The 26,974-nt window shown below is 36.0% G+C and overlaps 4 protein-coding genes, 1 long non-coding RNA gene and 1 other non-coding gene across 6 annotated transcripts; 2 read left to right on the forward strand and 4 right to left on the reverse strand.

Moving 5' to 3' along the window:
* Positions 1-262: 262 nt before the first annotated feature.
* On the reverse strand, positions 263-1,733 carry LOC104787228 (protein SOB FIVE-LIKE 6-like). Its single transcript, XM_010512766.3, has 4 exons — positions 1,280-1,733; positions 991-1,089; positions 799-865; positions 263-504 (listed from the first exon to the last, which is right to left on the reverse strand). The coding sequence occupies exons 1-4, from the start codon at positions 1,595-1,597 to the stop codon at positions 458-460; spliced, it is 531 nt and encodes a 176-aa protein (XP_010511068.1). The 5' UTR covers positions 1,598-1,733; the 3' UTR covers positions 263-457.
* A 1,724-nt stretch (positions 1,734-3,457) lies between these two features.
* Positions 3,458-6,930, reverse strand: LOC104789397 (70 kDa peptidyl-prolyl isomerase-like). The gene is made up of 13 exons (XM_010515100.2): positions 6,726-6,930; positions 6,543-6,635; positions 6,209-6,469; positions 6,046-6,126; positions 5,876-5,956; positions 5,609-5,803; positions 5,317-5,406; positions 5,045-5,220; positions 4,590-4,712; positions 4,277-4,420; positions 3,998-4,125; positions 3,816-3,912; positions 3,458-3,710 (listed from the first exon to the last, which is right to left on the reverse strand). The coding sequence occupies exons 1-13, from the start codon at positions 6,928-6,930 to the stop codon at positions 3,603-3,605; spliced, it is 1,782 nt and encodes a 593-aa protein (XP_010513402.1). The 3' UTR covers positions 3,458-3,602.
* A 234-nt stretch (positions 6,931-7,164) lies between these two features.
* LOC104789398 (uncharacterized) lies at positions 7,165-8,184 on the reverse strand. Its single transcript, XR_015598154.1, has 3 exons — positions 8,048-8,184; positions 7,907-7,958; positions 7,165-7,797 (listed from the first exon to the last, which is right to left on the reverse strand). It is a non-coding gene; the product is annotated as an uncharacterized LOC104789398 (long non-coding RNA).
* Positions 8,185-12,376: 4,192 nt separating this feature from the next.
* On the forward strand, positions 12,377-15,779 carry LOC104787229 (squalene epoxidase 1). Its single transcript, XM_010512767.2, has 8 exons — positions 12,377-12,699; positions 13,388-13,499; positions 13,579-13,753; positions 14,041-14,209; positions 14,353-14,571; positions 14,669-14,944; positions 15,052-15,330; positions 15,416-15,779. The coding sequence occupies exons 1-8, from the start codon at positions 12,448-12,450 to the stop codon at positions 15,536-15,538; spliced, it is 1,605 nt and encodes a 534-aa protein (XP_010511069.1). The 5' UTR covers positions 12,377-12,447; the 3' UTR covers positions 15,539-15,779.
* A 1,412-nt stretch (positions 15,780-17,191) lies between these two features.
* LOC104787230 (GDSL esterase/lipase At1g58430) lies at positions 17,192-18,645 on the forward strand. Its single transcript, XM_010512768.3, has 3 exons — positions 17,192-17,896; positions 18,024-18,282; positions 18,362-18,645. Exons 1-3 carry the CDS (start codon positions 17,285-17,287, stop codon positions 18,553-18,555), a joined length of 1,065 nt encoding a protein of 354 aa, XP_010511070.1. The 5' UTR covers positions 17,192-17,284; the 3' UTR covers positions 18,556-18,645.
* Positions 18,646-23,962: 5,317 nt separating this feature from the next.
* On the reverse strand, positions 23,963-24,069 carry LOC147944220 (small nucleolar RNA R71). The gene has a single exon (XR_015558615.1). It is a non-coding gene; the product is annotated as a small nucleolar RNA R71 (small nucleolar RNA).
* Positions 24,070-26,974: the final 2,905 nt, after the last annotated feature.

Genomic DNA, 26,974 nt, shown 5'->3' on the forward strand with positions numbered 1-26,974 from the left:
TCAAAGTCTCTACGACCACAAATAACCGTCGTTACCAATCGGGGCCTAAATAAAAAAGACCGTCAAAACCCATAATAAGAAATGAACGGAAGAATATTCTACACATCTTCTAACTATTTCTGTAAACGCATATTTCTATTTTGGTTTTAATTTTAATGCATTAGAGTCGAATTAGAAACTTTTACATAATGTGTGCTAGTGTTATGTAAATGCCAATGCTTCAATTCAACGGAGTATATGTACACGTCAAAATCAACTACAATTCAATAATATTTATCATATATTAATTGAAAAAAAGAAAACCCACATGGTTCTCTTAAAGACAACGTACATGATAGCAAAACACATTAAAGGATGAGAAGGTGTTCCTTCTGTTTTTTTTTCTTCTTAATTTTCAACTTTCGAGAAATGAAAGCACAAGATGTAAAATAATAAAATGGAAACAAATAATACATATTCAAAGTTCATTCTTTATCCCTCTCCTCTTCTTCAGATTACTGCCACCTGATACACATATTGTAAAGCTTAATTTAATTAATTTATACTTTTACATGCATATTTTTTACTCATACATATACATGCATGCATGATAACTGATACATTATACATATTATATATACTTATATAAACATATACATATATATATATATATACATATCTATATCGATGTATCTATGGTTATGCAAGAATTAAAAGTAAACCGACCCATGTATGATATTTTATGCATTATGTCTTTTTTGGCTTATATATATGTAATATGGTTCGAGACAGAAAATAAAAATAAAGAGGACATCATACCTTGATTATCCAAAGCTACTTTCTCAACTGGGAAATCTTGTTGTAGGAACCCCGAGTTAAAGTTTCCCTGCAACAGAAATAGAAATTTTAAACTTCTAGAGAAGCCAAAGTGGTAAGAAGACGTATAGCTTGTGGTCACTGATAAAGTTATAATTTGTGACCATGAAGCAAAAAAAAGTAATATGTAGAGACCTTGAATATTCTTCTTGTGGAGTAGCTTCGAGAGAAATCATCAAGCCGTTGATACCCATCTAGATGTTGCTTATACGCTGAAACTTCTTCTCCAACCGGCTGTTTAATAATTTTTCCAAATATTGAGATTAAAATGATATAACTTCAGAAGCAAATAAATATAGAGAAATATGTAAAAACTCATTTATCCAATAATAAGTTATCATATAACAGATTAACAAAATAAAATAAAAATTGTATATATATATATATATGTATGGATAAAATGTGGCTTCAGAATTCACAATACCAATGAACTAGCTGTGTCATCAAGTGAAGAGTTGAATCTCTCACTACATCTTTGTTCTTTATGAACCTTCTTCTTGTTCTTGTTTTTGCACCAATATAGTGTGTTTTGTTGGATGGGATCTTCAGGAATGGTCTCTTCGCGGTAATATGGAGGCCCAGAAGATGCATCCGACACCATTGAAGAATCTTCATCATGTTCTTGTCTTGTTTCTCCATTGTTATCATCTAGGCGATGCAGTGAAACAGAAGGAGAATGGTCTAAGTACATTGTCCAACTTGAGTCTCCCGCGTCGCTAAAATCTAAATCCGATATATCCATTTTCTTTTGATTTCTCCCAAAAAACACTCTTTTTTTTTGTTATTTGTTTTCTATCTCTCTAGGCTTCAAGGCCTTTAAGAAGAGGATATACTCTTTCGGTGCAGCCAAAAGGGTATTGGTTTGGAAAAAAATATTTATAACCATATATCTTGAGTATATTATTTATATTTTTAAAATTCAAAAATAAATGTATGATTGTTGGCAAAAACAAGTTGTGGTTTTTTTAGTCACTATCTAGTTCAAAATAATTAAAGGCAATATGAACTTTTAACTCAAAACTAATACGTGATGATGGAGAGTTTCATATACAATTCTATTATATACTACCTTAAATATACAATTTTACTTTCTATGCAAGATATTAATAAGATATATGATATTTCAACATTATAAAACGGAAAGAGGAAATATATATTCATGATATTGGAAAAGCTTTTATCTTGTTAGAGTTTGTTTGTAGCCGAGATCATTCTTTCTTTTTGTTTGTTTTTCCACCAATAGAAATCAATATCATAAGAGTTTGAAATGATGTGATATTATTATTTTTGACATTTCTTTCTCTCTTTTATTTGTTCTCCAACCAATAAGAAACTAATACATATCATTAGAGGTTGAGATGATGTGATCTTTTTTTGTTTTCCAACCAATAAGAAACTAAAACATATCATTAGAGGTTGAAGATGATGTGATATTTTTTTTGACATGTTGTATGAGAACAAACAAAATTATTTTGCTTTTGTCGTTTCAAGTCCAAACATGCAGATCGAATCCAAAACTCAAAAAGACAGAGAAATAACATAACTTAAGAAATGTTTTTGTCATGTAGCGTAATACTCCTTTTGGACACTCTTAGCTTGCATGCAGTAGATAATTGACAGTTGGCTTACTGATTATGAACATTGGGCCAATAGGTTAGTGGTAGTGGCAATAGATGTTTACGTACTATTCATTTATATCCCATCTTATACTCTTTTCACTTTACACCTACACCCTGCACCATCCATTATAGGTGCGGTGCCTATCTACATATTAAATTATTTGGTTTTTCACAGTACATAACTCGGTTAATCCCATTGGATACTAGATTAATTACAGTCTCAGTTTAATCCAATTTGTCGTCCGAAAGATTCTTATATCCATTGAATATCACACTGTAACACTGGAGTAGTATAACTTTATTTTTATCATAGCTAGAAAGTTCGAGGACTTCACTCTTGCTTGAAACTAACTTTTGGCAATACATGTTAACACGTACATCACTTTTCTTGAGCGGTTTATGTATCATCAACCCAATTTGAATCATTGTATTAAGAATATAGATATCTTTGACTAATTGACTAGAACCATTTTTGGTTTCCTTTTTGACTAAGGATAATAAGTATCTGAAAGTCATGTGACCTATCTACTGTAATTAGTATTGCCGCACATATGTGATCTAGAGGTTTGTAGTGCCACCACGATGTCATCTATTCACCCTCAAATCATCATTTTGGCTAAAGCAGGGACATATAACGAGTACGGCCATAGCAAATGATAACAAACAAAAAAAAGTAGAAATATTATAGAAAATTTTCTTTTTGTTATTGGTGAATTTGAATGCTATAAAGTTGATATCACAATGTCAACTTTGATTTATTTTCTTGCACATAGTCCTTTCTACAGTATTATATATATCAAACTTATATTTATGCATAGATAAACAATTCCTAGTACCAGCACTTTCTTCACCAAACTTTGATAACCAATCCTTAAACGGAGACAATTAATTGTACTTGCATTGAAGAAGATTCGAACCCTATGCTTCAAGGACAGAAGTATATCATGGTTTCCGTGTTCCTAATCTATATTCTAGAGCAACAACATGAGTAACACAAAATATATGCCTGAATCAAATCAGCTAATTTCACTACTTCAAAACTCTAAATTCCGTTCTTTTTACTGTTTTGAGTATGTTTCATGACATTGAACTACTTTTGCAGGGTTCTTTCTTGCATAGCCACAGAAATTACCTATCTGTCTGTGGCATTTTTAAACTGAGCTGTTCACTAGAATGCTCTGTAGTGTCTATATTTGTTGCCATTTTCTCTTCCTCTGTCTCCATAAGTTTTAATTTCTGCCACAAGTATATAATAAGATATCATCACAACTGTTAGAATCAAAATTGAATGTACTTTTCTGGCGAATGATCTTGAAATACTAAAGGACAAAGGAAACTTACTTTAGATGGTGCAAACATGTTTGCATAAAGCTTAGCGTCTCTTTTGTTGCTATCAGCTTTAGTCTGTTTCAGCGTCTTGTGAAGAGACTTCACTTCCCTGGAAATTTTAAAGTGTCATTGCATAAGAGGCCCAGGAGAAATATGCGGATGGAACAAACAACATACGCAGTTCCTTCTTTTACCGGTTCTCAGGATCAGCCTCTAAAGCCTTTTTTATATCCATTTCTGCTGAAATCAAATCTCCCAACTCAATATAGGATTGTGCTCGCCTATATAAAGCTTTCACATTCTGGAACTCAATAGCTAACACCTGTGGCCAAAAAAGAAAAGAGATCTTGTCATCTTATAGCAGTACTGGATGCTAAAACTACTAAAAGGTTATATAAACTGTATGACCAAAACAAAAGAAGATAACCACGTCATTAGACATGAGTCTCTTTTTTTTTCTTAAACTTGTTTACCTCCGAACATAGATTGACAGTTTCCAGAAAATTGTTTAGTTTTAGACTACAGGCTGCACCATTCAAGAAGCAAGATACTCTCAAAGCCTTGACCATCTTTTCTTCATCACCTTCAAAGAAGCCATTCGCAATACATTCTGCAGCCTGTAAACATATATTACCATGTTCCAAGTATACATGTCAGGTGTTTGCTCAATGTCTCCTTAGTATTAAATATGATTAGTTTCTAGATTTAATAAGGAAAAATGTGGTAGAACTCTACATACGTAGGTATCTTGTGTTAATTTCAATTATAGCTTTTCTAGTGAATCACCTTATTATATTTCTTCACTGCTCGCTGGTACTTTTGATTTTTGTAGAGCAGATTACCTTCTTCTTTCTTTCTATTAGCAGCCTCTATTTTCTCTTCATTGTTCATCTCCCTTGGCGTTTTCTCCTGTTCTCAATGGAACAACAGGAAAACTTAGTGTGTAAACACTTTCCATGAGTACTTTCAGAGCTATACTGCGAATATGAAATAAAAGTTATGCATAATGTTGTTCCAACAACATGAAGATCTCCATCTCCAGAAAGATAACTAAGATTCAGCTTAAATGTCTGTGTTGATCTTTTGATGAGGGAGAACATTTCAGATTTTCGTTAAGCAATCAACCAAACACAGTGAACTTTGTGCTATGGTTCAGAACTATGGACATAATAAAGAGTTAACAGAACAAGAAACTCAGAGCTCAATATCAAGTACTTTCAAGTCCCAGTATTAGCTATTACCTTGACAAAGTCTAACATTTCGACTTCATATATAAGAGTTGAACATTGTGGGACTTTAGCGAGGTCACACTGGACTTCCACATTTCCAAAACCATACTCAGGACTTATTGTCAATACCGCCTTTTCCCCTCGCTTCATTGTTGCAGCAGCTTTGTCTAAGCCAGAGATCACTTGCTCTATAAATACCAAGTAAGCAATTCAAGTTTGTGTCAATGCTGAAATTAAAATACAGTTAACAAGGCCAAAAGAATAATTAGAATTCATTGACTGACCTTCATCTGTTACAAAAACCAATGGCTCCCCGTCCTTAACTCCTTTCATTTCGAATATAGTTCCATCCTCTAGCTTTGCAACATAACTGACTGCATTAACTTTCAAACTACGTCATGCCAACTAGGATGAGGTAACCTATATTTTATTTTCAGTTTGATTGAAGATAAGATGCCTAATCACTAAAGTTCTCTAACCCTTTACCCATTCTGTCTAATGTACAACCAGATTTCAAATTCTAGTGATATGGTCAAAAAAAAAAGCTGTGACTAAATCTTACACACACACACGTACCAGTGACAGTGGCACCATCGTCTGCAACACTTGTGCCTTCGCCATCTCTCAGAATTTTCTTAAGAACCTTTGAATCGCCCACGACATCAATGACAGGTTTATAGGACACCAGCACTACATCAATATTTAGCACAGATTTTGGTGGAACAGCATTGATATTCCCACGTGAACTTCTTCCTTCTTCTCCAAACCCATCTGTACATTTATCAGATTTAAGCAGCGGATTTTGCAATAACTTATGACTTTTGAAGTGACATCACCACATACATTGAGGCTGGACAGTCAATTTGGCCTTTTCTCCAGGACGCATGGTTACAATTGCTAGTGGCAATGCTGGACATAGATGACCTAAAAACCAATGCATACCTAATTAGAAATGAAATTAAAAAATAAGGTCCAGTTAACAACTCTAAACGGACAGTAATTAAATCAAATACCATCATTCACACAAAACTCAATGCCTTCATCTGGTGATTTGGCCACAACGGTATCATCAAGAAGCTCAACTTGGTATTTCACTATAACAATGAAAACAACACAGTAGTCATTATTATCAAGGATGTGTCATACATGAAAACAAGCTGTGAGATACATACTAACCAAGAACTTCATCCAAATCACTAGGCGTCGCATTCTTATTGCCTTTCTCTACAATTTTCTTGACAATACCTCCATCTCTACGAACATCAACAACAGAAATCCACGAGAAAAGTTCGATTTCAAACTGAATAACAGAATTTGGAGGCACATTATCATCACATCCCTCAGCTCCATAACCTTGATCAGCAGGTAAAGTGAACAATGCAAGTTCTCCTCTCTTCATTGTCATAATACAATCTCCTAAGCCTCGAGGAGCCTTAACTACAAAAATCATCTAAATTGGATCAGTCAATCTAAGAAAAATAGGAACACAAGAAAGGAATCAAAACCTAACCTTCATCATCCTTTAGAGTTAGAGTCACAGGTTCACTCTTATCTCTTGTTGAATAGAAGATTCTCTCATCAAGCAAAGTACCAACGTAATGAACTGCAAAAAAAAAACTCGTTACCGTTTCCAATCATCTAAAATCATGAATGCGATTTTTGATTTCTAATCAAAAGGAAATCGAAGAGAAACCTGTGGCTTCGTCACTGTGTTCAGGAGTTTCGTAGCCATCACCGAGTTTGAGAAGCTTCTTCTTGATGCCGGAGGCACCGAGAACTCTTTCTTCTCCGATTTGGAGAGGAGGAGCTGATTCGATGACTTCTCCATCTTCCTCCTCCAGTTTTTCGTCGTCGTCGGAAATTTTAGCTGCTTCTACAGCTACGGGCGATGAATCCATGGCGGATTTTGAAGGATTGATTTCTAGAAAGGTCCGGTGGATTGAGAAGTTACGAAGTCGACATCGAGTTCGACAAGGAAAAAATAACTTTGTCCAATAAAGTAAACTAGTAGTTGAAATTTTAGAAGAAATTGATTAAAATTTCTATTTAAGAAATTTATTTATTAGCATTATTGTTATGAAATTAACTACAACAAGAACAACAACAATGAAACCATTGATTAGACCATACCACACACCCCACCAGGTCCACCGAACGTGAGCATCTCTCCACTGCCTAGTTCAAACTCACGATACCATACATCATAACACTTTGGACTATCCACATATTCCTCAAAACTATGACAGTTTATATCGACCAGACTTTTTTGTCTTGGAAAGATTTAAGTTGTTTCATGAAATTTGCTAAGTTGTCTATACGGTTTACTTCTCTCGGAAAAGTCCCTGCCCCCATCGGAGGACTGATAGCTCCAGTTGGCCCTCCTGCATACCCGCCGAAATAAATTTGTGATGCTCCTTCCATCGAATAAATTTTAGAGGGCCAGTAGCCTATCAAGGTCTTTCTCGTCATCAATAACCAGTTCTTTGTTTTGGAGTCCTGTATGATTTTATTGGTATTTGGTGCATAGTTTTTAATTATATACAGTTTGCTAAATTTACGTATAATTTGCTCAAATATTTAAATATAATTCAGATACTTTACTTTTGTTTTACCTGACCGACGAGAAGATGAACATCGTACTGCTTTTTGCCTAAAACACTAACTTTGTCGTAAACCATACCAGGGTAGATTGTTTTATGGACTTGAACATATCCTCCTCGACACAACACGCTGTAGCATCCGTTTTGGTGTATGTCTGAGTCTGACTGTTAAATGTGTACTTATTTGATTAAGAACACAACAAAACCAAATATATTTTGAAGTGACTAAGCTTTGAGAATTGGATTAAAAGATAAAGTAAATATTACTTATTACCCCAAAATGTTGTTAGCCTTGGACGATCATCTGGATACAATCCTGTATGCACCTAAAAGACAGATCAATTGTGCCATAAGTTCATAACTCGGCATATGATGATTTTTATGGACAGCTGGATTTTGTACGTAGTATACTTACAGCCCAACCGAATTGGATGCTGCTTATCATATCTTTTTCTCTGTGATTTAGCCAAACCCAAGCTTTGCTAAACTGATTTTTTAATACCCTTGGTTTGTAGATACTGAAAACCGCTTGTGCTCCACCGAATCTCTCAGTGGAATTTGTCGAATGTTTTGATAATTGCATACTAACCAAAAAAATTATTTTATCATGTCATTATATAATTAATAAAAATAATGAAAATAAATATTTTTAACCTTTGTTAAAATGTCGTGGTTTAAAATACTTACATGTAGATTAGCTGCTGTAATTGTTGTCTCCGGATGTACAAAGTTATTAGTGTAGTTATTTTGCGGTTTGTGAATTGGTACTTGTCCTTTAGGACAACGTTCTTCAGAACTAGTAATCATATCTGTTGTTTCTGGCTCCATCGATAGCATGGCTTGAAACTCGACGCTTGGTCTCATCTAGGATAGAGACAAACAAACAATTGAGAGGAATATTTTTGATGGTTGATCAAAGCATCTCGATAAATTCAAAATTCTAATGATCATGAACCCCCATACCTGGATTTGGTGATCCTTCATCGATGGATGTTGAAATGCAGGTTGCTTATAGATATCAACACATTCGTATTCTATTTCCCCCTTGCCATAAAACAGTAGATATACATGAGTCAACAGCATATGTACATGCAAACAAATAATGTATAAATTAAGTATCAATTTTTTTTTCTTTTTCTTTTTGGCTACCTGAACTGTTGGAGAAATATGAAGAGAAAAGAGATAAATGAAAAGACATAATAACCAGTAGAAAGCCATAGATTATTGTTTTGATCCTAATCTGCTTTCCAAACAACATAATATATATATAACCTTGAAAATTTTCTAATTAAGAGTCTTATGGTATCGAGTCAACGTCATTAACTCATTTAAAAGTAATACTAAAAAGAGATATGATTGCCAACAGAAAGTCAAAACATAATGATTTAATTTCTATATTTTCCACTTCCGAATAAGGTAACTGAGTAACCACAATAGACTAATAGATTGCATTTTTGCAGTGTCTATTCTTACATATCATTCCTTAATTTACCATTATTATTTAATATAATTTCAAGGATTATGATTCAGGTTGTAAACATGAGCTAGTTTGCTCAAGTCAACTCAGCATAAGCTTGGATATTACATGAGCTAGTTCTGCTACAACGGTAAATTCAAATTTTGATCATCTTGATTGTCCCATACTCAAAAATATTCAAAATATATACAAAATCCAAGTTTTTTTAAGTATTTATATATGGGAATCTGTCTGATTCAGTTTGGCTTTGGCTTTTATGAATTTTGAAGTTTAAGATCTGTTTGAATATTTGAAATTTGTGAGTTTATATACTATTGTGTACGGTAAATTCGAACTTCGATCAGCTTGATTGGCGGATACTCAAAAATATTCAAAATATACACAAAATCTAATTTTTTAAAGGGGAAAAAACCCAAAAAATACGCCATCTAATTTTTTTTGGCCGTTTAATTCCTCTAGTTATTAAATTTCCCAAAAAAATACCTGGTTTAATTACCGTTATTTTTAAAAACTTTCATCTTATTAATATTAGTAGATCCATACAGGAATCTTAACTCTACTGAGAGAAATGTTAACCAGGATTAAAATTTAACCCTCACGTGTTTAATTAAAGAGATCTAATAACACTGTTGCCCTTCTTCTTCTTCACAAATCGACAACCTGTTTGAGAGAGATAGAACCCTAAAATTTCAAAAAGCGAATTTTCTTCTGAAACTTCAAATCCCGAATTCCATTGATTGTAATGATAGTTGCCGTCTGATTGTGTGGTGTGTCGTTGCAAGAATCGACTGAGAGATGAGGTATGAAACTGTTGTTAATTTCAATTTTAATGATTAGGTTTCGGGAATTAGGGTTCGCAATTTCTGGGTCGCAATTTCTGGGTATTCAACTGGGTCCCGATTTCTGGGTATTAACTAAGCGATCGTTCATTTCAATTGCTAGATTTATGGTTTGCGATTTAGGTTTATGGTAATTGGAAGAAGGTTTATGGGTTCTAATCCAAATTCATAAAATCCAAAGCCAAAACACACTATATGCTAAGTCATTCTCTGCGAAGCCATTCTCTGATTTTTTGAAATTTCAGGGTTCTATCTCTCTCAAACAGGTTGTCGATTTGTGAAGAAGAAGAAGGACAACAGTGTCATTAATTAAACATGTGGGTGTTAAATTTTAATCCTGGTTAACATTTCTCTCAGTAGAGTTAGGACTCATGTATGGATCTACCAATATTAATAAGATGAAGGTTTTTAAAGACAACAGAACTTAAATCATGTATTTTTGGGAAATTTAATAACTAGAGGAATTAAACGGCAAAAAAAAAATTTAGATGGCGTATTTTTTCGGGGTTTTCCCCTTTTTTAAAGTATTTATATTTGAGAATCTGTCTGATCCGGTTTGGCTTTGGATTTTATGAATTTTGAAGTTTAGGTTCTTTTTGAATATTTGAAATTTGTGAGTTTGAATTCGGGAAAAATGTCGCTAAATACATGAACTTTCAAATTTAGACCAAAAAAACCATGAACTTCGTGGGAGGCCATTTAATACATCAATTTCTGTTGACTAGCCATTTAAAACACCAAATATTGTTGACCAAGCCAAAATAGACATACTGTTAAATGAGATAACTGAGCAACTAACGACCGTTATTTTGCTATTTAACGACATGTTGTTTTTGGCGTCATCAACGATATTTGATGTTTTAAACGGCTACTCAACAAAACTTGATGTATTAAATGGCCTCTCACAAAGTTCATGATTTTTTTGGCCTAAATTTGAAAGTTTATGTATTTACTTACATTTTATCTAACTTGAGTAGTCTAATTTTTTATTATTCAACTAATAATGACTAATTATTGAATGAGTTATTTAAACCTCCAAAATAAAAAGTCATCCTATACTCTTCAAAAACACATTATTGAACTGGAGTATATTTCAATAAAAATGTAATAATGTAATTTGATCACATGTATATTATTTTTGTTTGTTAATAGACAAATAAAATTCAGCACAAGGGTTCTCATAGTATTTTACAAAAGTAAATATTATTTTTAATCATTTTTATGTTTTCGAAAAACATAGAAGAGTAATACATCAACAAATTTAACAAATCACCTCTCAAATAATGGAGAAGATATATAAATGTATTTTTAATTACATAAATAGTAGATTCTACATTTTCTGTTAAATAATATCTACGTCATGAATTATATTCATGAAAATTTCTCAAGTTTTAAATATCTTAAACTCAATTTGATGTAAATAAATAATATTTTTTTCAATTATAACCAAAAATATTATTGCAAAGGATATTTGCTGCACCTGTACAAATAACAATAAATAGTATAATAGGTAAATTAAGCTTGATTTTACAGTTTAGAGGTATAAAGCAAAAATTGTCGAGTAATGTGAACAAAAAAAAATCAAAATGCATTATCTTTTTTTGTGTATACATAATTCGATTAAGAAATTTTTTCGTCTTGTTGAGTACAAAAAAATTATTAAATTATATAATTTTGGATTAATACATGAACTTTCAAATTTAGGCAAAAAAACTATGAACTTTGTGAGAGGCCATTTAATACGTCAAATTTTATTGAGTATCCGTTTAAAACATCAAATATTGTTGATGACACCAAAAACAACATGCCGTTAAATAGCAAAGTAACGGTCGTTAGTTGCTCAGTTATCTCATTTAACGGTATGTCTATTTTGACTTGGTCAATAATATTTGGTGTTTTAAATGGCTAATTAACAGAAATTGATGTATTAAATGGCCTCCCACGAAGGTTTTTTTTCTCTAAATTAGAAAATTTATGGATTTAATGACATTTTTCCCGTTTAAATTCGGCTCAGAATATTCGGATCCGTTTTGTTTTGTGTCGGATTCTCGAGTTTGGATTTTATGCCCACACAAACCTAAGTCCAAACTAAGTCTTCTTTAATGGGCTTTTCCACTATATTTGCGAGGTGGCCCAATAACTACTGTTCCAGTGGTGGCAATTCGTGATAAAAAACAACAAAATAACGTCAATTTTTGTTGTTAAATATTTTAATTACCTAGCGATTTGTCACCTTTTGTCGTTACTAGTTTGAGATTACCACCAACACGAATAAAATTAGGATGTACATGACACAATTGCCCATCTTTGCCAGCGTAAACTAACTTGGATTTTTCCAAAAAAACAAAATAAAAATAGCAAAAAATAAATTAAAATATATTAAAATAAATTAAAATAAATTAAAATATATATACACTAACTTACTTAGCATTTACATACATCTCTTCTCTTTCTCGTTGTTTCCGCAGAAAGCAAAAAAATCTCTGTAAAACCAAAACCATGACGGAGTCACATTTATGGAATTGGATCTCGTCGCCTTTATCGATCTCCGCTCTTTTCATCTCCTCCGTCTTCGTTTTATTCGGATTTTTATTGAAGCCGAAGCGGAATAGTATCCGTCGTCACGATCGAACCGTCTCCACCGTCACCTCAGACGTCGGATCTGTTAATATTACCGGAGATACCGTCGCTGATGTTATTGTTGTTGGCGCTGGTGTTGCTGGTTCTGCTCTTGCTTATACTCTTGGAAAGGTCTGTTTTATATAATTTTGATAAGCGTAATTTTTAAGGATTCGTAATTAGGAAGAAGGGATGGTTTTAGAGGATTTTGATTTCGGTGTTATGAGGAATGAAACAGTGCGTTTTTTCTAGTGCTAATTATTGCTTTAGTGAAATTGAATTTGAGATTCTATTCGTTTGTGTTGAAGTAGTGTTCGTTCTGGTTTCGTGGATTTGGATTTGAAATGTTACATAGTAGTGATTGTGAAAACAATTACAATGCAGGAGTTCTTGAGTTTTGCATTGGTCAACTTCATCACTGTTTGTGATTTATATTAAAACGTTTGGAGTTTGGACACATTGCACGAAACCTATTTTGTCTTTGCACGAAACCTTTTTTTGTCCTTTTACTTGAATCATTTGTTTTTACGAAAACAACTTGTTTTGCGGAATGCACGAGCTCTTGAGGTTATTTAGGAGGGTCAACGAATACTATTTGATTTCAGGAAACGTTAAAAGTTTGCTGTTGTTCTTTGACTTTAAGGGGATAACTTAAGTTGAGTTAGAAGCCAAACTAGTTTACAGAGCAGGTTTTTAAATGCTGTTATGGTTGTTCCTTTGGAGAATTTATTTACTATTGGTTTTTATGCAGTCTACTGTTGTGTGTCACAGTGTGCTAGAAGTGCTAAATTGCATACTGTTTTGTGATCTTATGTTATAGGATAAGCGTCGAGTTCACGTGATTGAAAGAGATTTGTCTGAGCCTGATCGTATTGTTGGAGAACTGTTACAACCTGGTGGTTACCTTAAGTTACTAGAGTTGGGAATTGAAGGTAAGTAAAAATTTGGTTGACATCTAGTTTGCTCTGTAGTTGTTTACTAGTGAAATGACGTCAAGGGTGATATCTACAGATTGTGTGGAGGGAATAGATGCTCAGCGTGTGTATGGTTATGGACTTTTTAAGGATGGGAAACGCATTCGCTTAGCTTATCCTTTGGAGAAGTTTCATGAAGATGTATCAGGAAGGAGCTTTCACAATGGACGCTTTATACAAAGAATGCGGGAGAAAGCTGCTTCACTTCCCAAGTATGTTTCTTCCTTTTATAAATTCCTCCAGGTGTTGTTATGGCCTATAGGCCTTTTATCCTTTTACCTGCTCTGCCTACACTTACTTGAATTTCCAAGGTGTTAATCCCAGTTTCTGAAACAGTATTAGTACTATGTTAAAACCTAATGAAGATTCATAAAACATTGTTTTTGAATCACTTATCTTAAATGGTTCTCGCTTGGTTAAATCACTTATTTTTATTATACGAGGCAGTTTTGTGTACTGCTAATGACGGACTGTTTCTACTTATATCTATACTCAACAGTGTTCAGCTAGAGCAAGGAACAGTTCTTTCTCTTCTAGAAGAGAATGGGACTATCAAAGGTGTGAGATATAAGAATAAAGCAGGGGAGGAACAAACAGCATTTGCAGCTTTGACTATAGTTTGTGACGGTTGTTTCTCAAACCTGCGTCGCTCTCTGTGCAATCCTCAGGTAACAGGCAGTTTTGTGTACTGCTAATGACGGACTGTTTTCTCGTATCAGAGTTTACTCTCAGCTGATTTTACAAAAGCAAAAAAAAAAAACTGTATTAGCTTCAAAAGTAATTAGTATATATGTCTGCTATCTTCACACAGGTCGAGGTGCCTTCTTGTTTTGTCGGTTTGGTCTTAGAGAACTGCAATCTCCCATACGCAAACCATGGACATGTTGTCTTAGCAGATCCATCACCAATTTTGATGTATCCAATTAGTAGCACAGAGGTCCGGTGCCTAGTTGATGTTCCCGGCCAGAAATTGCCGTCCATTGCAAGTGGTGAAATGAAAAAATATTTGAAGACTGTTGTGGCTCCACAGGTATGGGAGCTTTTTTTTTTCTCACACTGTGCATTTCTATTCAAGGCGTTTTTCTTAAACTTTGTTGATAAATTAGTGTTTTTCTCTTCTTATCTAGATGCCTCATGAGGTTTATGAATCTTTCATTGCTGCGGTTGATAAAGGAAACATTAAGTCCATGCCAAACAGAAGCATGCCAGCTTCTCCTTACCCTACTCCTGGGGCTTTGTTAATGGGAGATGCATTTAACATGCGTCATCCTTTAACAGGTGGAGGAATGACAGTTGCATTATCTGACATTGTTGTCCTGCGTAATCTTCTTAGACCGCTGCGTGACCTTAGTGACGGCGCTAGTCTCTGCAAATATCTCGAATCATTTTACACTCTGCGAAAGGTAAAACATCAATTGTAGACTAATTTGTAGTCTATATAAGAATCAAGATAGTTAGGTTTTTGTTGTTGTCAAAGTGTGAACCAGTGTTTTGAAATACTCACTTGCAGCCAGTAGCAGCCACAATTAACACCCTAGCCAATGCTCTTTACCAAGTGTTCTGTTCATCAGAAAATGAAGCAAAAAACGAGATGAGGGAAGCGTGCTTCGATTATCTGGGCCTCGGAGGTATGTGCACAAGTGGACCAGTAGCTCTGCTTTCGGGTTTGAACCCTCGACCGTTAACACTTGTGTGCCATTTCTTTGCGGTTGCGGTTTATGGAGTCATACGGTTGTTAATCCCATTCCCTTCCCCAAAACGAATCTGGCTTGGAGCCAAATTGATATTGGTACGAATAACATTATTCAGTTTTCATCAGTCTATTATTTTAGTTGTATCGGTATGATCGTAACGCATAAAGCAAACAATCGCAGGGAGCATCGGGGATAATATTTCCGATAATAAAAGCGGAAGGAGTTAGGCAGATGTTTTTCCCAGCAACTGTACCTGCATACTACAGAGCTCCTCCGGTTAAAGGAGAAACCAAATGTTCATAGTTCCGATTGATTTCTGTCACACATCCAAAAGAAAATGAAAGTTGTGGATTGCTTCTGTTGAGTTTTTGTTGTGTTAGTGTTCTTTAAACGTATACAAATGTCAAAAATGCAATGATTGTCTCTGTTTTTATTTTATTTTTATTTTTTTTATATATAGGTTTTGATGGTTGTATTGTATCTTATTGCTAACGGTATATTTGCACAAGAGTCTCTGCGTTATAAAAATTGTTTTCTGTGAAAACCATTCTTGAAACTATGAGTCTTGTTTGTTTCGTGTGTCTATAGCTTAACATACACATAATTCTACAGATGGGTTGCAAAAAGAGCAAAAAATTGGTCACGTAAACTGTTGCTTTAAAAGATTTTATTATGCACAACATGTGATTTTGACTACATTTAAATAGAAACCTAATTATTTCGACCTTCACTTTTAGTCTTCTTTTATTAGTAGTGTTTGTCTTCTTACTAGTTACTACACCTGCAAGAGCATTAAAAAATAAGGTTGCTGTTAGCCTGTTTACTTCTAGAGTGGTCAGCGAACTTAAATCTGTTTAACACTTTAAAAAGTAATTTTCAGTACTTAACAAAAAAAAAAAAACTTTATTTAACGATTTCAAGATTACAACACTTTCAAGATTTTCCAACTTGTATAGTGATTAATACTTGTTGGCTCTTCTCTGTTGGGATACAATCCAAGTCCCACATCTGAAGTTTATAGGGATTATCATTAATATATAAAGAGTTAGGGTCAATCTACTAATTGCTAATTGGTTTTTAGTTAGAAGCCAAGATAAACGCAAATCAAACATTCTCGAGCTTAAAAAATTATCGGGTGATCCGAGTGATCACCCGATAATTTCACCCTATTACATCCTCATCTACTTCCAAACAAGCAACCGTCGAGAATTATGTAAACCATGTGGTCCAGTGTAAATTACAAATGACAAAACACAGAAGTCGTTTATAGGTCTATGTTGCTATCACTTATTAGGATATTGTAGATTTAAAACAGACAAGGATTAAATTCAAATGGAGCCATAAATATATAGTAGGTTTAACAAGTCCCACACAACTTGTTACCAAAAAAAAAAAAAAAAAGTCCCACACAACTCGACAAGTCCATCATTTATATGCAGGTTGTTAAATAGTAAATGCACCACGAAGTTATGAAAATAAGTTGGTAGTTTCATTTTGTTAATGCTACATAAAGGTTTGGTGAAAAATGTGAAATTAATGTTAGCGAAGAACAATTAATAGTGATTACTGATTATCCTGTCGTGAGAGATTTGAGCAGATCGAAGGAGAGAAAGTGGAGTTGGATTCTGAATGCTTTCGACGATGATTCCAATCCAGAACATTTGCCGCAAAGTTGTAGGTCTCGCATCGGCCGATGTTACTGTCTCGAGTCTCTACTTCCGGTCAATCAGCTGGTTCAGATCCCTTTCTTCGGTGAAGCTAAAAATCTTGGTTATCTCTGTTTTGTACTTGTCCACCCTTGTATTATTGGTCAGTTATAAAACATACTGTAATAAATTTCATAACCAAGTACAAATGAAGTTGCACAAAATTGGTCAACCATTTTAAGAGGCAGAAAAATAAGTGAACTCCAAAGTACAAATATGATTTAGTTAAAGTTGTTATTTAACACTAATCAGGAGGTGAAAAAAATCACCTACCAAAACTCTTTATATATTCATGACCAAACAATACATTTCTTTAGATCTATAAAACAAAAAAACAAATAAAATGTCGACTGCTCATATCATAACCATCACTCTCTTCATCACAACAACACTACTACTGTCCTCAAACGCCAAACCACTTTTTCCAGCGATTTTAATCTTTGGCGATTCAACGGTTGACACAGGCAACAACAATTACCCTTCACAAACAATCTTCAGAGCTAAACATGTTCCTTACGGCATTGATTTCCCAAGCCACTCACCAAATGGAAGATTCTCAAACGGAAAAATTTTCTCCGACATAATTGCAACCAAACTCAACATCAAACAGTTTGTGCCTCCTTTCTTACAACCAAATCTCACTGACCAAGACATTGTGACCGGAGTCTGTTTTGCATCAGCAGGTGCAGGTTACGATGACCAAACCAGTCTCATCACACAAGCGATTCCTGTCTCGGAACAACCCAATATGTTCAAGAGTTACATTGCTCGTCTTAAGAGTATCGTAGGAGACAAGAAAGCTATGAAGATCATAAACAATGCTTTCGTGGTTGTGAGTGCAGGGCCTAATGATTTCATCTTGAATTATTATGATGTTCCCTCATGGCGTCGCGTGTATCCTAGCATTTCTGATTACCAAGACTTTGTGCTTAATAGGCTTAACAATTTCGTGCGGGTAACGTCATAAGATATTTCCTCTACAAGAAATTAGGGTTTTTGAACTGATTATAAACGCTTTTTAACCTATTTTTCGATAACTTGTCTTGTTCATCTCTCAAATAATTTTTCCGGTATGTGTGCAGGAGGTTTATAGTCTAGGTGGCCGGAAAATTTTGGTCGGAGGTTTACCACCAATGGGATGTTTACCGATTCAAATGACTGCACAATTCCGCAACGTCCTAAGGTTTTGCTTGGAACAAGAAAACAGAGACTCTGTTTTATACAATCAGAAACTTCAGAAGCTCTTACCTCAGATCGAAGCATCACTTACAGGAAGCAAGATTCTTTACTCTAATGTCTATGAACCTATGATGGACATGATCCAAAACCCTAGCAAATACGGTATACATAGAAAGATCTTTCTTGTTCCCCAAGTTATTCTTGTGAGATTTGTAACATTCTCGTATGTGGGATTAAATAGGGTTTAAAGAGACGACGAGAGGATGCTGTGGAACAGGGTTCATGGAGACGAGCTTCATGTGTAATGCTTATTCTTCCATGTGTCAGAATCGCTCGGAGTTTCTGTTCTTTGACTCGATACATCCATCGGAAGCTGCCTATAGTTACATTGGCAACGTTCTTGATACTAAGATTCGTGGGTGGCTTAAGGGTTAAGTCATCACGATTTGTGGTCAAATTATTTTGTTTCATAATGCGACTATTTGTGGTCTTGTCGTTTTTAATCAAGTATAACTTTGGCTCTTACTGGTGCTTTAAATTTTAGCGGTATTGCACAAAGGAAATCAGTTGACAATTCCATTTGTTGAAAAATTCAAAATAAGTTGACTTTCATTATAAAAATCTGTCAGTCAGTCAACAACAAGGACGCTACTGAAGGAGTTTTGTATGTGAAAGCAGATGCAAGCTGCATGAAAAATGGAGGAGATTAGTATTATCACGAAATCGACCCGGAAACTTCCATTTATGATCTAGCGATTACTTGGTTTAAGCTAATATTTTTAAACCTTATCAAGACAACAAAAAGGAATACCGTTTTGGGAAAACAAAATGTTAAACATTTTTGAACACAAAATTGAGAGGGAAAGTCTTAAAAAGAAAAGTTTGTCGATTTTCTGTGTAATAATTTTGAACATTGGTTTAAAACATATTCATTGGGTGTTTTACTTTTATCAAGCCTAGAGAGTACTAGTAAAGTTCATTGGGTGTTTTTCCCAAATCTAGCATGTCTCAACACGAATGTTAAGCACAAGTGCACAACTAGAAAAGACTTTGAACAAGTGTTTGTGTATGATTTAAGATCTTGAAAAAGTTCCGAAAAAAAAAAAGAAGGAAAAAACCTCCTAAGACCAAAAAACTTCGACTCAAGTGGTCATATTCAAGCATCCTTTGTTTCAGAGTATTACAGATCTTACCAAATTTGGAAATTTTTTGTTTGCCCAAATCCTTTTAACAAAAAGAAAAAAATTAAGAAATAGAATAAATATTATTAAGACACTTCGAAAAAACTATAATAATAAGATTCCAAACACTTTTTACAAATATTGTTTATTTCCTTGTTGGATAATTGTACAAACCACATTGTTTAAGTACCCAACTTGTTGTAAATGTCACTTATGTACCGATGCAGTTTGCTCTCTTTTTTTTTTTTTGATAGTTTTCGTGAATCAATCAGTTTGTTTTATCCAGTCAAAATTGTGTGTTTTGTTGAGTTAAAATTTTGGTTGAGAACTATGAGCTTGATTTATTGCCTTGAGACCATTTAGCATTGTTTAAGAATGACTTTGAAGTTTAGAAAAATTATTACTGGATCACTTTATATAACTCCTGTCACTTTGAAATTTGGATGATTTGAGCTTCAACTTGTTTATTTGGACTTAATATAGAATTATTATATCTCACTTAGGGGATTGGTAATCATGTAATGGATCATACATTTAGAGTTTAACCCACAATATTTTCTCCACTCTTTATAAACTCTGAATAGTTAGACTCAATTTTAGCCTAGTACCACACCTTTAACCTATCTATGCTTCATACCACTTACATTCTTATGTCATCATCATCATGTGCATTTATGTGCAAACACTACAGAGTATACAAACCGACGTAGCTTTCCTCTAGTTAGGATTGTGGTTGTAGTTTATTTGGGTGATTGGTATTGAGTTGTGTCTATAGTTATGTTCATAAGCATGTATTGAGCTTTCATGATTCAGTTCTTTTGATGCAGTTTTTGTGAGACGAGAACCGGTTCCACTCCCCCATTTTACAAAGAAAAAAACAAAATAAATAAATAAATAAAGAATGAAATGAGAAGGAGCAAGAATGGAACCGGAAAAGACAGTTTAATCTTGGTTATATATCGACAAGCATCTATAGCACTTATGATTTGTTTGGGGTTTTGCATTGGTTGGTTTGATCCGAGTTAGAAGAAAACTGTGTACCTCCCAGTTGGTTTGTGTCTCAATATGATTTTGCATAATGGTTTACATCCGTTCGCATTGCTGTAAACCTTAACCATTTGAGCCACCTTGAAACTGTCTATTACCTAGACCATAACGTATTCAATATTCCCTTTGTGAGAGTTTACACATTTACTAATAAATGTTAAGAAGTTAAGTTATCTGAGTCTGAAAGTCTTTGTGATCTTGGGATTTAATGAAGTTTCTATAGTCATGGCGAAGTACAATTTAGTATGGTTTGATATGAGTTTTGTGAAGTGGTTTGAATGAAATTGATTGAGAGCATGATCCTAGAAGAATATCTGAGTTCTCGCGTTTTCAAACCTCTTTCCTTGGCAAAGATTTTGTTTTTAGTGTTTTTTGTTTTTAGTGTTTTTTGTCATTCATTTAATATTTATTTTGAGTCATTTGGCGTATCTTTGTTTGTTTTTTTTCGGTCTTTTTTTGAGTTGTGATTAGGTGTGGAGACAATGTGCTGGATTTGGAGTCCTTTGGTTGGATTCGAGCTGAACCGGAGTAAATAAGCAGAAAGTGACTTTTAGACATCTTCATAGTTGAACTAAATCATGAAGTCCGGACAATATGTTGAATTCTGGAGAAGTCTGGTGAAGTATGTGAACAAATTTGTTGAAGTCTGGTGAAGTTTGTAGACAAGTCTGCTAAATTCTGGTGAAATCTAGTGAAGTTTGTAGACAAATCTGTTGAAGTCTGGTGTCTTTCTGCCTGCGATCCAGACACTTATTTTTTTCTTCTAAATTATTCTATTTTCATTTTTATTTTATTTCTTTTATTTTAATAAGAGTATAAATAGTCCAAGAACCTAATTAGTAGAACACGTTCTATTTTTTTTTTGGCTGCACTTGAGAGTTTTTGTGAGACACATTTTGGGATTCTAGAGATCCATCTTTTCTGACAATATGGAGAAGAATTCTAAACCCTTTTCTTGTTTATTTCATTAATCTATTAGGTCTTCTTCTTCTCTTTATGTTGTTCAATTCTGTGTGAGTAGTCTCATTATTGGGTTTTAGGGTTCTATTTAGGAGATTTAATGAATTGATATTTTGATTGTTGTTTGGAGTTTTTAATCCTTCGGTTCTTTGATTTACATTTTCTTAATGCTAGAATAGGACTGATCACCTTGTTCTAGATTCTAGGTCTTTCTATGTATCAAAAGTGTTCGATAGAATGCCTAAAAGATGTGAATTGAGAAATATATGTCTAGCCTGCAAAAGTTGATGTTAGAACATATTGTGAACTTAATGAACTTGTTTGGTAATGCGAATTTGGCTAGGAGGTTGCAAATAAAAGTGTAGCAAACTAATAGATAAGTTTAGTGATTAATGCCTTGAAAGATGGTGATATGTCTGTATTTTGCATTTCCTTAGCTTGTATTTGTCATGCATTTAGCTAGGACAACTAGTTGATTTGCATCATTTTAGAACCTCTTTTGTATATTTTGCATGTTTAGGAAGTTTCTGCATTTCCTTGCATACATTGCACATTTCGGAGTTTTTCAGGTGTCTAGGAGATGTTGGAAGCGCAGAGGGTCGAGCCACGCTCCTCACTTCCACAATCGAGCGCTCCTCACTTCCTCAACCGAGCCCTCCTCACTCCCTCAATCGAGCCATCATGCGAGCCACCGGTCTAGGGATTCAGCTTTTGACGTCTTCCTGAAAGTTGTAGAGAATTGAGTCATCTTTCCAATGCCGTTTATTTCAAGCCAATCGGAGGTGTGGTTCAAGAGTTATCATGGTTCTAGTGGATGCGTATACACCCAGCTCGAGCCACTTCTACTCACCAATGGAGTCACTGGACGCACACGGACAAAATTGCGTATGCGAGGAAGACGATCCCTCTGACATGTTTCAGGAGATTCCTAAACCGACGCTCTATCTTGTCGTTTTAAGTTTTAGGGATTCACGCGTTTTTACTATATATACATTTTGTTAAGTCTTGTTTTGGACATCTAAGTTTTTATCTCGTTTTGTTTTCTAAGGTTGACCTAGCCACCAAAAACGTATTCCGATCTTGTAATCCAGATAGCTTTGATTTTATTGAGTTTTTGCATTGGATTTCTTCTACAAAGTTGTTCCTCTCATTTTTACTTATCTAAGAATGCTTGTTTCAATGTTTTCTGAGTTTATGTTGTTGATGATGAATTTCAGATCTGAGTAGTGCGTTAGTTCTTGAGGATGGGATAGATTAGGTGGAGGATCTTAGGATGTAGAGTGTTTAAGCTTTGATTGTATGATTCCCTTCTGGACTAGAGTTAGAATTACTAGTTTCTCTCTGATCAATTGGAACTAGGTTCGAGACATTTCCGCACCCAAAAGGTGTTTGATGAAATGTCTGACCAACTAGTGCCAGAGACTTACGTTCCTAGCCTAAGAGATTAGTTGTCTAGGATGTTTGTTGACGTGAATGAACTTGTTTGTCATGCCTGCTCAACCACGTTTCTCTAGCGAGAGCTAGGTATGGGAGTGGTTAAGTCTGAGTAGCTTTTGCCAAGAGATTGGATTAGCTAAGTTGTGATGTTCATTGTTTAGGGATACTTTGCTTTTGGCATGTTGAACACTCCTTAGACTAGGATACTCCACCGACATCAATTACCCCATCCTTAGGACTTTTATCTTTTTGATTGATATCACATTCCCAAGACTGTTTCATTTGTTCATGCTTAGAATCGTTTTCAGTTTCTCTCATTCTTGCTTGCTTCTTGTCATACATTTTCGTTTCTGTTTCTGTAATTCATTTCCATTTTGTATTTTGACCATTCTAGGATTGTTAGAAAAACACTCTCTTGAATTGGCTTAACTTGTGATTGCTTGATTGCATCTTGAGTGACTAGCATCATCCCATTTGGATTGACACCTTAAGTATTACAACGCATAAGGTTAATTGAGACCTACTAGGAGACACAAAAATCTTAGTATCAATTTGGCGCCGTTGCCATTTGGGATTCTTTTTGCTACATTTAAGATTTCAAGTTTTGCAAGATTAAGTACTGTTACACAATCAATCTGAGTACTAACTTGTTTTGGTTGTCTGCTTGTTTGTTTTGCATCTCAGGTACCTGTTGATTGCAACCTTGCATGCACACCAGATCAAGAGGGCATCAGAATCTCGTTCCTGTTATCGACGAAATCAATCGGTTGCAACGCCCACGACAAGCTCGTCAACCCACTGATCATCCCGCACAAGTCACTATGGAACAACAGCATGAACCACATCAGGGACCACGAAACATTGGTGCGGGGGACGCACCAAACACTCATACTCAGCGTGCTGGCATCGTCCCTCCCACCGTGCAGAACAACAACTTCGAGATCAAAAGTGGTCTGATCACCATGATCCAAGGAAACAAGTTTCACGGGTTGCCTATGGAGGATCCACTCGACCACTTGGACGAGTTCGACCGTCTTTGCAGTCTCACGAAGATCAACGGTGTGAGTGAGGATGGTTACAAGTTGCGCCTCTTCCCATTCTTCCTTGGAGACAAGGCTCATCAATGGGAGAAAAACCTTCCTAAGGGATCAATCACCACCTGGGATGGTTGCAAGAAGGCATTCTTGGCCAAGTTTTTCTCCAACTCTAGAACAGCACGTCTCAGGAATGAGATTTCCAGCTTCACTCAGAAGAGCTCAGAATCATTCTGTGAAGCATGGGAGCGTTTCAAGGGTTACCACAGCCAGTGCCCACACCATGGTTTCACCAACGAGTCATTACTGAGCACTCTCTACCGTGGTGTCCTTCCCAAAATACGTATGCTGCTTGACACCGCTTCTAACGGTAACTTCCTGAACAAGGACGTCGATGAAGGTTGGCAACTGGTGGAGAATCTCGCTCAGTCCGACGGCAACTACAATGAGGATTATGACCGCACATTTCGCGGCGACGCTGGGTCTGAAGAGAAGTACAAGAAAGACCTCAAGAATGTCAATGAGAAGCTTGACCGTATCTTGCTAAGTCAGCAGAGGAACGTCCACTTCGTCTCTGAGGACGACCCTTTCCAAGTTCCAGATGGGGAGGGTGAGCAGAGTGAAGAGATCAGCTATGTTCAGAATCAGGGTGGATACAACAAAGGTTACAACCCCTATAAGACGAACCCCAACTTGTCTTACCGCAGTAACAATGTTGCTAATCCACAAAATCAGGTGTACCCGCCTCAACAACAACAGCAAAGTCAACAAAAACCTTTTGTGCCTTATAATCCGGGATTCGCTCCAAAACAACAGTTCCAGCAGGGTTACCAAGCTCCCTCAGGACCACCGCCAGGATTCCGCCCTCAACCAGTTCAGCCTAACTCGGCCCCAGATCAGGAAATGAAACAGATGATGCAACAACTTCTTCAGGGCCAAGCTAGCGGTTCTATGGAGACTGCTAAGAAGTTTGCTGACCTTAGTCAGAGAATGGAATGTTCATACAACGATCTGAACGTCAAATTCGAAGCACTGAATTCGAAGATAAGGTACATGGAAGGCCAATCTGCATCTACTTCTGCACCAAAGCCTGGCCAATTCCCAGGTAAAGCTGTTCAGAACCCCAAGGAGTTCGCCAACGCCATTACGCTGAGAAGTGGGAAAACATTGCCTCCCAGGCAAGGAGTTCCAAACGTCACTGAGGACAGTGAGGAGTTAGATGGGGAGAATTTTGGTCAGGATGACATTCAGCCGGAGAACCCCGTCGAGGCAGTCAAGGATCCAATCGAGCCAGTGAAGCAATCCGAGCCTGAAGCTGTTAAAGAGCCCGCTGTTCCTGAAGACAGACCTGCAAGGTTCATCCCTCCACCGTACAAGCCACCTCTACCCTTTCCAGTGAGGTTCAAGAAGCAGCTTACTGAGAAGTACAAAGCCTTGTTCGAAAAGCAAGTCAAGGAGATTGAGTTGAGAATGCCATTGCTGGATGCATTCGCACTTGTTCCTCACTACCAGAAATTCCTCAAGGACTTGGTGATGGAGAGATCAAAAGAAGTTCAAGGCATGGTGGTACTAAGTCTTGAGTGCAGTGCAATCATCCAGAAGAAGGTTGTACCCAAGAAGCTCAAAGATCCTGGATCATTCACTCTTCCCTGCTCCATTGGACCCATGTCTTTTGAGAGGTGCTTATGTGATCTTGGCGCTTCAGTGAATCTGATGCCATTCTCTGTGGCTAAGAGGTTGGGCTTCACAAGGTTTAAGGGATGCGACATCTCCCTCATCCTTGCAGATAGATCAGTGCGACTTCCACATGGTATCTTAGAGGACTTACCTGTCAGGATCAGAGACGTGGAAGTACCAACTGACTTCGTGGTTCTGGAGATGGATGAAGAACCTAAAGATCCTTTGATTTTAGGAAGACCGTTCCTAGCGACTGCTGGGGCCATCATTGATATCAGAAATGGCAAGATTGATCTTAATCTGGGCGATGACTTCATCATGAAGTTTGACATCAAGGATACTTTGAAGAAGCCAACAATAGGAGGACAAGTCTTCTATATTGAAGAGATGGATAAGTTGGCTGATGAGCTGTTGGAGGAACTAGCTGAGGAGGATCATCTCAAAACTGCTCTAACCAAGGATGGAGAAGAAGGGTTCCTGCATGGGGAGACGACTTGTTACAAGAATATGCTAGACTCCCACAGAGAAACGGACGAACCAGAAGAGTTCGAGCAGTTGTCTGACGCAGAAGAGGTATGTGTAGTTGAGACAAAGAATTCAGAACATGAAACCTCCCACTCGACCAATGTCAAGACCCGACTTGAGTCACCACTCGAGAAACCATTCGGACCACGCTCGGTTATTACCGCTTCTGACGCCCATGCTGACGACTGGTCGGAACTGAAAGCTCCAAAGGTAGAACTCAAAACTCTTCCTTCCGGGCTCAGGTACGTCTTTCTGGGAACCAATTCTACTTATCCTGTTATAGTGAATGCTAGGTTGAGTGATGATGAATTGGGGATGCTAGTAACTGAGCTGAAAAAGTATAGAAAGGCTATTGGTTATTCTTTAGATGATATCAAGGGAATTTCACCTAGTCTATGCACCCATAGGATCAATCTTGAAAATGAATCATATGCTAGTATTGAACCCCAAAGAAGATTGAATCCTAATCTGAAAGAGGTAGTTAAGAAAGAAATCCTGAAACTACTTGACGCTGGAGTTATCTATCCTATCTCTGATAGTACTTGGGTATCTCCAGTGCATTGTGTACCTAAAAAGGGAGGCATAACTGTGATCAAAAACGACAAAAATGAGTTAATCCCAACTAGAACCATCACAGGACATAGGATGTGTATAGATTATAGGAAGTTGAATGCTGTGTCTAGGAAAGATCATTTTCCTCTGCCTTTCATTGATCAAATGTTGGAAAGACTAGCTAGTCATCCCTATTATTGTTTCCTTGATGGGTATAGTGGATTCTTCCAAATCCCTATTCACCCAAATGATCAGGAAAAGACAACCTTTACTTGTCCCTATGGCACTTTTGCCTATAGACGCATGCCATTTGGCTTGTGCAATGCTCCTGCCACCTTTCAGAGGTGCATGACTTCAATTTTCTCGGATTTAATTGAGGAGTCAGTGGAAGTGTTTATGGACGACTTCTCTGTATACGGTTCCACTTTCTCCTCCTGTTTG

This window comes from Camelina sativa, chromosome 5 (genome assembly GCF_030686135.1).
Source record: "Camelina sativa cultivar CO46 ecotype springtype chromosome 5, ASM3068613v1".
Taxonomy (NCBI): domain Eukaryota; kingdom Viridiplantae; phylum Streptophyta; class Magnoliopsida; order Brassicales; family Brassicaceae; genus Camelina; species Camelina sativa.